This window comes from Pundamilia nyererei, unplaced genomic scaffold (assembly GCF_000239375.1).
Source record: "Pundamilia nyererei isolate P.nyererei 1_Seehausen unplaced genomic scaffold, PunNye1.0 scaffold00184, whole genome shotgun sequence".
NCBI lineage: Eukaryota > Metazoa > Chordata > Actinopteri > Cichliformes > Cichlidae > Pundamilia > Pundamilia nyererei.
Window position 1 is genome coordinate 331,927 of NW_005187585.1, and position 11,539 is coordinate 343,465.

Consider the following 11,539-nt stretch of genomic DNA (forward strand, 5'->3'; position numbering starts at 1 on the left):
TGTTTGCACTGAAGCACCGCAGCAATTTCCTAATGTTGTAAACCTCAACATCTGGCAATAAACCCCATTCTGATTCTGATTCTGATTCTGATATAAAAACTCCCAGGGGCCAAAGTTTCTTGTGATACCCTCTAACTATTCTTGACCCTCGAATCGAATATTGAAGAAATTTATCAGGAACAACAAAATGGGAGAAACCTCAAGAAGATCAGCAGAGAAGGGATCCCTCGTCCAGGACTGACAAACACTCATTAGGTGTGGCATGAACGGACTAGACAGAAGTAGCAGTAGTAGAATTATAATGTAAAGCAACAGAATTACAGTATGAAACTAAGAACTATAATATATTAGATTTTAATGTTTGTCATGACAGTAAAGATCCAACTACGCAATGTACAGGGGCAAGAAAAAGTGTTCACCCTTGTAAAGCATCACGTAAAAATTCACACAGTAGAGCTGGAAAAAATATCAGAACCAGAAGGTCGATTACTTCAACAAAACTTGCATTCAACAAATGAAACCTCACTGAAGATTTGAGTTAGCCCACACCTCCAATGCTGTGAAATGATCTTAGGAGAGCTGTCCACCCCTGGCATCCCAAGAATGGCTGAGCTCAGGCAGTGCTGTATATAGCTGTGATGAATGTGCTTTCTCTTGCCCCTGTTCTATACAACTGCATAGAAATGTTGGTTAATAAGAAGCCGATCCTGATCAAATGCATCACCTCCTGTCCGATGATCCCCCAGCGGCTCGAAGAGGTCGAAGGTCGCAGTCGCCCCATCCTGCATGGGCAAATATTTTCTGATTCCACTAGGGTGAGGCGAGCTCACCCGACCAAGTTTACCATACAGTGCCGTCTGGAGGTGACCACTCTTACCCCACAGTAATGGAGGAATGTACCTGGAAAACACAAAATTGCATTCCTTTGTTAAATTTGGTCTCGAAATATGAGCCCTCAGCCTAACGGACAGTACAAGGGCAGGGCAAATGCTCAGACACAAGATCAACACAGTGTTATCTGAAGCACATGCTTTTTGCATTTCTGGTTTATGACAGAGACAGGACTTTCAAGCACAGAGTTTGCACACAAAGTCACATCTCTTTTCAAGACATTTAAAGATTGCTACGTGGACCCAACAGACAGCAACGTTTCACTAGTGTGTAGCTATGTTTTGTAAAGTTATTCGCAGAACCAGCGCTTGCATTCCAGTGACACTTCTGTAGGAGTTAACTGTAGGAGTTGAGTCTTTAGCTTATGTAACATTCCTTTGAGACACCGGGCATTATCATGAATCACTATCACATTTCCACACCGAGAGCAAAATAGTGTGAACTAACACAGAGAAACGTCTTCAACTTGCCACTGCAACTATTTCATCACATATTATAGGTAAAATATTAGGTTTAAAATCACGACAGTGGCGACAGGAACAGATAAAACACCGTGCTTTTCATATAATGCTTCAGCCGTTTAAATGGGATTGGCTGACATAAAAGTATTATTCAATATGGAAGATTTTGAAGTGACTCAGGAAGATATTTAGGAACATTTGAGTTAAAGACAGGCTAGATCTCCAAACGCAGCGTTTCGACAGTGATAACTATATTGGTTGAGTGCTTGTTAATAACACTTTAGTGAGCATTCAAGGCACTCTCTCACTTCTTCAGCTATATAAAAGGCTGTGTGGAATAGTTTCGTGACAAAACTCGGTAGCGAGCTATATCGGATAAACAAGACCAGCATAACTCTGAAGCACAGCTGCAGTGTGGACACTAGCTGTGTGTACAGCACAGCCCAAAACACGACGACAGTCAGCGACTGCCGAGAGTCGAGGCTTCAGTTACATCAACAGTTGCACAAGCTCTTTAACCTAATGTTTCCTCAACTCTTACAGTGGCTCTAACAATTACTTAATTAACAAATACAGTCTTACATAAGAGAATTATCTGCCACAAAACCGACTATTGCCATTTAGTGATAATGTGATCGCCTCCAGGGTGCACTGTAGTTAAAGTTTTACCACATGGTTCTAGAAGGTACTCTGCTGGCTTAATCCATGGCTACAGGAAGAGGATGACCTCACTGTTATAATGTGGACAGGAAGCGCAACACCAGAGTAGCTGAGTTCATCAAGACAATAAAAAATAAAAATAATGCTGTTATCAGTTTTCCTTTGCTTTTAACTGATAAAGTTTGAGAAATCCTTTTTAATAATTCTATATCAAATGTAACAGGCTCCAATCTCTTTTTGAATTGGGATAACTAGTGTAACCTTCTTGGGGTATGTACAGTTACTGTGCTATTGTCCTTTGTAGCTATTAGATAACAGAAAAAAGGAACTGGATGTGTCTGTGTGGCTTGATAAAACAAAGACCCGAAGTCCTGGTCAAAGTCCAAAATGACTCATGTCATTTATGGTAATTGTATTAATCTGCATGCTATCAGTCTTTATGTTCATTGGGCTTTTTTTTCTTTTCTATACACCACATACTGTCAGATGCTAGCGACACACACACATTCACACACACGTATAATACTGGCCAATAGGAAAACAAGCTCTACAATGTTTTGCAATATCCTGGACAATCACCTGAAGCAAATCAGACTGCGACTTCTGCCAAATAATGAAATAATAAATAGCACGCTCTGTCATTTTGCATGTTATCCTAAACCCTATTCAACTGTCTCCAAACACAGCCAAACAAAAAGGCTGTTCACCTCACATCACCCCTCTTATACTTTCCACTGTGCGATCGATTTATTATGCAACAACACAGGATGTCACGAGTTACAAACGTGACTTCACAAAAATGAAGATAAAAACATCTCTGCTAAACTACACACTGGGACAGACATCTTCCTATTCTAAGCATAGAGCATACGGCTGTTCAGGAGGGAATAATAACAAACTAGACACAGATGTAAGCATCAGTGCGGCCTTATGATTCAATGACCCTGCAGCTGAAAGGCAAAGGGCTCAGTAACCACCCGTTATGTAAGCTGACACTCGAGGGTGCTTCGAGAGATTCGCCCTACGAAGCTGAAAGTTCCTGTCGAGTGTCAAAGCAAGAGGTGGAGAGATGCTCACTAAGGAAACACAACTGAGTATACAATTCCCACTCAAGGGAGTGTGTTTCCAGCAAAATTACAGGAAGTTTGAGGCATAACCTGGTTTAAAGCTCACAGCAAAGCCTTGTTCTGTTATGGTCCAGGAACGACTGCTTTGCGTCAGTTATTATGAGCTCAGATGAAACATTCAAATTATAGCAGTCATCATAGTTACCCTGAATGTGAGACCAGCATCATCATGAATGCAAATCCTCCTACCCTGCAGTGAATGAGTCTTTATTTATAATGCAAGTGCAACAAACTCCATGCACCTTTGAGATAACCCCAAAAATACAGACTCATGTTTAATTCATGCAAGAGCCAACAGGAAGGCTGTGGTACAGACGTGTGGCACACTTAGGAGCACTGACGATAGCTGGGACCGCCGCCAGACAAACCGCTACCTTCACTGCTGCTGCACCGTTGCCGTGGCAACCTCCAAAGAGACATGCACAGAGAGAAAGGAAAGCAACTCACTCTTTGGTCAACTGAGAGCAGGACTTGAGGAGGAAGCGGTTGACAGCAGTGTCCTGGTAGATGAGGTCCGGGGGTGCTGTGGGGCTCTTGAGGTTCAAGCAGCGGACAATGATGTAAAGCACCGTGGCCACCGCCGCCAGCTTCATGCCATCAAACATTGCTGGCATCTCGGGAGAGATGGTGTGCACGTCGGATTCGTGGGCGCTCATGATTATTCTAGAAAACAAAAGCAGCCAATAAATGCAGAACTCCATTTTTAAACTGAATTTTAATATAAAAAGACATCGCTTGTACAAGTCAATGTTTTTTTCCCCCCAGTTCTAGGGATTAACAATGGACTTTAAAGAAATTAATTAATTAAATATTCTTCAGGTGTCCTGCAGCAACACATCTGTGGGAATATAAACTCAAAGGAACTCAGATAAAGCAGAGTCAGATAAGACAAACCTGGTTATTTAATACACTCCCTGTAATTACATTACAGCTTAAACTGTGCCAATAGGAAGCCTTGCTGCATAGAAGATAGAGGTGCTGACAATGCTTTAAATAAATCATTACATATAGCAGACACGGTGAATCCTGACTAGCATTTCTCCCAATGTAATGTGCCAGCACAAATTTACATTTTAGCAGATTTATTAAATGTATTAATGTTCACAGCTAATAAAGTCTCCACAGGTGTGAAATTATAGGTAAACAAACAGAAACTATAAAGGGCACAGAAGAGGCTCAATGCCTTCTATTGCAAAGAAAAAAGGAAGTTCTGATCACTGATGTGCAACGCAAATGTTTGTGTGATGTTACCAGGCAGCCACATCAAACTGACATAAACAGAAACAGTCATATCTGAAAGCTAAAATAAACGAATATACTTACATTTTACGTTCAAGTTTGCCTCCAATGAAAATTCGTTTCAAAAGGTCCAAAGAAATGTGAAGTCACAGTGATGTGGTCCTGAAAAGCACATAAAGCAAAACACACACAAAGACCTTCACTGTACAGTATCAGAAAGTTATCTTTTTTCCTTAAACAGAAGTTTCATCTAAAATTAAGTAAGAATAATGACACCACTTAATTTGCATGGTAAGTAACTGCTGAACGATTACACATCCTCTTTTTTTAAGTTTCATGAATCTAAATATTTTAGTTTTGACTGGTGTCCTAAGCTCTTTCAGACACCTGTCGGCTGTACTTATTTTCTAGCATGTTCCTGTTGCCATAACCAAGACTGTCAATATCAGACAGGAAGTTATAACGCTGCCTCCAGAAAACCTAAATGTAACACTTACGAAAAGTCGGCCTCAGACTTATTAGACCTTATTAAAAAGTAAGGCAATTAAACAGCCATCACGTGTAAACAAACTTAACACCAAAAGGCGTGTAAAAATAGCTTCAAAAATAACCCCACTAATACCCGTGTCTTTCACTGGAAACCAATCCAAAGAGTATATCTGACACATTAATACAACTAATGCCAAGAGACGGGGTGTAAACAGCTTTAATTTTACTCTCTGGTCTTTGTCACGACTCACAACAATCCTGAGACGCACCTTAACAGCCACAGGGGTACACAGATTCCATCAAGTAGCTAACCCAGCGAGAAACGTGGGCTTTTCTGGACGATAAAAGCTTTCTAAGAGCAGGCCAACGGTCCTCCTCCCATACTCCCGATCCTGAAAATGAAAACCGTGTCGCCTTTTGGACGAATTAGCTACCCACCCACCAGAATTTGCCGCAGTAGCTCCACATTAAGACCCCGCTTCGCCTTGCCCTTCCTAGCCGTAGTTTGATATCGTTTTAGTCCTTAAAAAAAGCAGCGGAGCATACATGTTTTAACGGCCTTCATTTCTACCGCTAATAATCGATTTAATGTTGCAGCATCACTTGAGGACCAAACCGGACATAGCAACAGTCGCATCTCCAGCGTACTTACCTCAGCAGGAAAACTGTGGGTCAGTTGCTTGCTTCTTAAAAGCGGCAGGCCTTATTTATGTTCGCAGGTTTTCTTTTGTTTAACGTGTCTATAAAAGCATGACAGCCTGATGTCCAGCTCGCCCTCACAGAACCGAAGATAGCTGAAGTAGCGACTGCAGCGATGGGATCCCACTTCCTAGAAGAATCTGTCATTTGCATAACGAAGCCCCCATTGGATAAAATTGCGATGACGTTTTAAGGCCAATAACTTTCCACGCCCCTTCAGCGATGTAATTTTCCACATTACACTACTGGTGGTTTATATATGTCCTACATATTAGCCTAAATACGCGTTCGGACATCTCTATCAATATTTGACCTCTTTATATGATTTTCTGAGGAGATACATCTCTGCTAAGAGTATCTGACACACAGCCAATACCGTCCCTCCCGAACGTGATAAAAACGTGAACTGAAACCGTTATATAAAGTTTCTTCTGCGCATGTCTCGGTCTATTAGCAACATTAGCATTTAGCTGCTGTTGACAGCTAAATGATGTCAGCATATAGCGGATAACTTTGGGTTACTCGTTCTCTAGTTCTACCAGTATTAGCAACGTGAATATTTATTTTCAGGAAATTTGTTATTCTATAATTTAACTACTTAATTCCCATTTATTCTGTGATGGTTATTACAGCATCCTCTCAGCTGTCACGCCCACCTTTGCACCTTTTTGCATCGTGAAGCTTTAAGCATTCGACAAGCTGTAGCCTATATAACGTAAGCGTAAAATTCACAACAACACATTAGGCTGAAATACAACTATACACATTACATTTAATTGTATTTCAGGTAAACACGGGGGATGATAGACCTAAATGACCAAGCTTCTATTTACAGGTCAAGCCCTCGTCATAGATACGCTGAAGGTCAGTGTGACAGGACAACATAACATTCCCTGTCAAAGAGCCTATGAAAAAGATAATTATCAGGAGGACATGTTAGGTGATTGGAAGATCTAGAATGGTCATTTTTTGCTTGCCAATTAAACACAGCCAGTCTACAACTTTTAATAGCTTTAATTTATCACTTTGAATCACTACAACTCCCATGCCTTCGCTTTAAATTACATCTGTACTGCGCTATATATATAACATAATGTGTTGTACTTTAACACAATTTCTTCTAAAATTCACTATAAAGCATAGATTGTCTGCATTTACAAGATGCTATTTATATTTGCTTATGCAAAGTTATATATTTGTGTTATTGATCGGATCTTTGGGATTACGAGTCTAAAAGAGTCAAGATAATTTCATAATATTAATAAGATTAATGTCCCCACTGCAATTGCAGCTTGATATCCACTAGATGGAGACAGAGTTTAATCTCCTTGTGCCGTCTATTAATTTGGCAGGCAACCGAAAGAGGCACTGGCTTTAATGTAGTTTGTCACTTTAGTTATAAGTACCCTTAGTATTAAGTACTACTTAAAAATAAATAATGGCTATTATATATTTGGTAATAATCAGATCTGGATCAGTTTGATTTCTGCAGTGTGACTGCTCTGCCACCAAACAGTCGAGTTTTCCCACGAGGATTTAATTTAGACTTGTTAAATCCCTTGTTAAATCCCTCCGTTTCTTTTATGTTGGGGGAAACAAAAGATCCTGTCAGCAAAATGTTCCAACTGCATGTTTACATGTAATTTTACAGTACTGTGCAAAAGTCTTGGGCCCTCCCTAATTTCTTCACATTTTTCTGGGAAAATTAGAAATATCTTCCAACTGGTTTATTGAAACATTTTCAAAGATACATGGAAATACAGTATACAAGGCAAAAACTGGAATATGTACAATTCTAACCAGCTTGAAAGTTTATATATGCTATGATCATCTTTGTTCTTCAACACAGCCTGAACACTCTCCAGAAATACGTCACCAGGCTTCTTTAAGAACATTCAAAGCTCTTCTTTGGATTGTTTACTACATTTTGTAATTTATAGCTTTTCAGTAATTGCTGATTTGGTACAAAAATTCTGTCAAATTGCGCTATCTTTGGTTAGATTCAGCTAAAGAAATAGGAAGCAGGCTGCTAGTAACATAAAGATACGATTAAAATTGCTTATTTACTAAGTTGTATGTCGTGTGTAGACACAACACTGGCTCATCTCTTGAGTTAGGGAGTTTTAAATACTTGAATGATTTATAGGCCAGTGTTAAAGAAGAATTTAAATAAAGTCTGGCTCGTTGGAAGGGAAATAAAAAGAAGTGAGGTGTGGCTCAAGACTTTTGCACAGTACCCTATGCTACAGGTGTTTTCTTTTCCAGTATATAATCCCTGGGGCTAATTCAAATCTCAGCCTAACCTGTCAATCTGGCCAAGGGGAGGGGGTAGTGGTGCTTTCACATGCTCACAATAAAACAAGTTATTCAACGTACAAATATTTTAGGGTGCACTGTGAAGTTGAATAACAGGTAATTAAGCTGACTGATGCCTTTCAACGACTTTCAGTTAATTTTAGATAAAAGTTAACTCACGATGAAGAGACAAAATTAAAGTGGAAAATGCCTTTAATGGTAAGGCATATTAGAATGCATAAAGTCAATTTAAAAAATTGACCAGCACCATAGCACATAAATACATTTGTTTTCGTTCTTTGTTGTTTTGTTTAAATGTAGGAGTAAGTAAGTTTGAAGTCAACAAGAAGTAAAAATAATGAAAGAAGTGGCGAACAGACTGCCATGAATGAATATCAGAGGACTTCCTCCTCACTTCTCTCCGCCCACCAGAAAACGTCACACGTCGTTAACTCGGGTATTAGCGAAAATCTCAGCTCTCCCATTTATCACCCGGCTCTTCATCTGCGTTTTAGTCAGAATTGCGATATTTCCGACTGCATTTCAAAGCCGCATTGGTATTCAAATTTTAAAGGTAGCGCGTCTTTCCGGACAAACAACCCCCGGGACAAAGTAAGGCTAAAACAAATATGAAACGTCCTGGAAATGTAACCCCAGCGTATGTAGGAACATTTGCTCTGCTGCTTTGCCTGCATTCAGTTACAGGTAAGTTTCCTTTTGAATAAACGACACGAATCAAAGCGGAATATTGCGTTAACGCAGAACTTAAAAGTTTACTTTGTTGACAGGTCTCTGCCTCTAACACTAGACTCCATTTCTCCTTAAGGGGACTCTGGTGCTGTTTGTTGTATTTTCCATGGCATTTGCTTCCCTTTTCCCCATTATATTGTCAATTCACTGTGAAGTGACCTACTTTGATTGCTTTTTGTTTTTCCTTTTCACATAAATCAACGTAATGCAGGGCGAAAAGAAAACAGCAGATGTACAACAGTAGCCTAAATATCTCAAGTATTTTTACTATTCTTACTTAAGCATTTAGGATTCAGTTTTGTGCACTTTTTTGCCCCCTGAAAGCAGTCAATGTAGACGTATGCCTATGATAATGTGAGCTCATTATTGTCCTGGTAGACTAGGTGATTAAATGTGAGACCGGTCTGTTATTACACGTGATACTCTGTTATTACTAAGCTCTATTCTGAGCAGTGATCATTGTACAAGAAGCGATACTTGCAGTAGTGAACACTTCTCGTGGTTGTTTTCCCCTTTCTCAGTGGACAGTGTTTCTAGAAATGTCATTATTCTCACAGGCACACTTACAGGTGTCCCTTTAGTTGTCTCTGTGGACATCTACCTGGACTCACAAGGATTTGGTGCAGATGGAAAGGAAATTAATGCCATCTGTGCTCCTGTCTGGGGCACACATGAAGCAGCTGTCCACTGATCTAAATTTAGTTCAACATGCAAATGTGATTTTGTTCTCATGGTGGTTGTGTACATTCAGAGTCCCACCTGTCTGTTAGGTGTGGTGCATATCCTGTCCCACCCCTGAGCTGCTGTATTGTCATGCTGTGTACCTAGTCTGTTATTCAAAGATCCGCATGCTTCTGGAAAACCCAGCTAATCCTGGACATAAACACATTCTGCTGTCAGAGGTTGGCTCATAAAGACAGTGGCTACATCATAGGAACAGCTGTTTTCCAGCTCACACAGCCTTAGACACTTTCCAGCATTTATTCAGGTTATACTTTTTGAGAATTTAACCACATAAAACTTTATATTGAGTCACATTTCCACTGTATTTTGGGCTATTTAATATGTGTTTATTGTTTTGATCCGTTTTCATGGCGAATAGTTTGGTAAACATAGATTGTGCTGTATTCAAGAATAATTCACGTAGGGTTTTGGCCTCACTGCCAAACAAAATGCCAGTAAATTGCAGTTTGTTGTACCTGGAGCTGCTCACAGTTTGAATGGTGACTGCTGCTGTTCAGTCAATAGACTGGAAAAAGAAAACAAACATAATGAGGTAAAGGTTTTGTAACTTTGAGAGATCTCGTATGACTCATAAGCTTTTGTCCTGCCGCTCCCACTGAGGTCTGAGCCATCATTTCACACAATCCAGGCATGATGTGTGACTCAGTGCCTCCCAGCAAAAACTGCAGGAGCACTGATCAGGGCAGAAACTCCAGCAACACCAGGGAAAGATCTCTGTGTTACTCTTTAGATACACCTGATGGCTGTACCCAACCATTTACCATACATTATCTGCAATAGAACTGAACTTTGGGAAATGCAGTGCTATATTGAGTTGGTAGTGCTGAGCGATACCATCTTTTAGACCTGGGGCATCAAACATAATGCCTGGGAACTAGAATTATCTGCCAAAGACACCAATTTGGCACGCTCTGCAGGTTTGAACAATGTAAAGGAGGGCATATATTTTGGAGGTTTGGAGCTTCTCCTGCTGATTAAGGCCGTTCATACTACAACAAGTAATTAATTAATAGATAAACAATTAAATGACAAATTTTTGTTTTGTTTTTTGTTGTTTTTTTTTCACTATCTACTATAGAAATGTGTGCTTTTTGCAGTGGATGCATGCATGTGCAGCCGCGGTGTGAATAGTAAATACTAATAATCGTTGCACTGCCTTTCCTTTATCTCTTTCACTCAGCTGACTACTGTAAGGTAAATCACTGCTACAATGGAGCAACATGCGTGACTGGAGTAGGAGAGGAACCCTTCATCTGCATCTGTGCCGATGGCTTTGGTGGAGACACCTGTAACCTGACAGAGACAGGTAGAGCTGAAAAGGAAAATTCTGGTGGGAAAGCACCGAAGCACGTACCGAAATTAACACCTTTCTTTTTCCATCTTCAGGACCTTGCAGTCCCAACCCCTGCAAGAACGATGGGTCCTGCGAGGTCATCGCTCCGACCAGACGAGGAGATGTTTTCAATGAGTACATCTGCAAGTGCCAGCCCGGCTTTAAGGGAGTGCACTGCCAGATCAGTAAGTTACTTCTGGCTATGAGTCAAAAGCCTGAACTGAACCCTTTTTGTCTTGTGCATCTATAAGACTACTTGCTGTACTCCAGAGGACATCTAACTCCTTATTCAATGAATTTTAAAACAATTTCTGGTCACTTAATGTTGACATAAAAGATTTATCGTTTAGGAAAAGGTTGCATTCAAATTTTTTTTAAAGTAGTATTTTTTAGAGAACAGCTTACCCAAAAATGTGAAAAACACAGTAGCAAGCTCCACTTGCAGCAGATTTCTCTAGAAGTTTTAACACAAGGAGTTTTTTCTTCCGGTCACATCTTCGGCAATGAAAGGGATGTGTAGTCCGCTCAGCAGCTTCATGAAAGGAGCCCATTCAGTGGCTTCTGTGGTTATTCTCTTTGGCTAATTAGTAAAAGACCACTCCAAGTCTCTTAGCATGCAGATGCTTCTCACACAGGGTCAACATTGCATCTATTTTATCCCAGTCAAATGAATAGTGAATTCAGTCATATCCTCATAGCAGAATCCAATACAAGTTTGCTTGTAAAATTAGCATTAAAACATGAGGATTATTAGTGGAGCAAATGCATGAGAAAATAACAAAAAGGAAGCCAAACTTAGGATGGGTTTTGTGTGTGTGTGTGTGTGTGTGTGTGTGTGTGTGTGTGTGTGT

At 40.1% G+C, this 11,539-nt stretch overlaps 2 protein-coding genes across 3 annotated transcripts in view; one reads left to right on the top strand and one right to left on the bottom strand.

The window, feature by feature from the left end:
• Window positions 1–5,947, bottom strand: part of LOC102203876 (abhydrolase domain-containing protein 2-A) — a 14,838-nt gene extending 8,891 nt beyond the window's left edge. Inside the window, exons 1-4 of the mRNA XM_005746833.1 lie at window positions 5,520–5,947; window positions 4,463–4,540; window positions 3,587–3,802; window positions 725–900 (exon numbers count right to left, since the gene is read on the bottom strand). Coding sequence (XP_005746890.1) covers window positions 725–900; window positions 3,587–3,795 — 385 coding nt within the window. The 5' untranslated portion in view covers window positions 3,796–3,802; window positions 4,463–4,540; window positions 5,520–5,947. The remainder of the gene's footprint in view (window positions 1–724; window positions 901–3,586; window positions 3,803–4,462; window positions 4,541–5,519) is intronic.
• Window positions 5,948–8,299: 2,352 nt separating this feature from the next.
• The window catches only part of LOC102204158 (EGF-like repeat and discoidin I-like domain-containing protein 3), a 9,062-nt gene continuing 5,822 nt past the window's right edge, over window positions 8,300–11,539 (top strand). For both annotated transcript variants that reach the window (XM_005746834.1, XM_005746835.1), the window contains exons 1-3: window positions 8,300–8,566; window positions 10,536–10,661; window positions 10,742–10,873. In XM_005746834.1, the coding sequence (XP_005746891.1) occupies window positions 8,491–8,566; window positions 10,536–10,661; window positions 10,742–10,873 (334 nt within the window). In that variant the 5' untranslated portion in view covers window positions 8,300–8,490. The remainder of the gene's footprint in view (window positions 8,567–10,535; window positions 10,662–10,741; window positions 10,874–11,539) is intronic.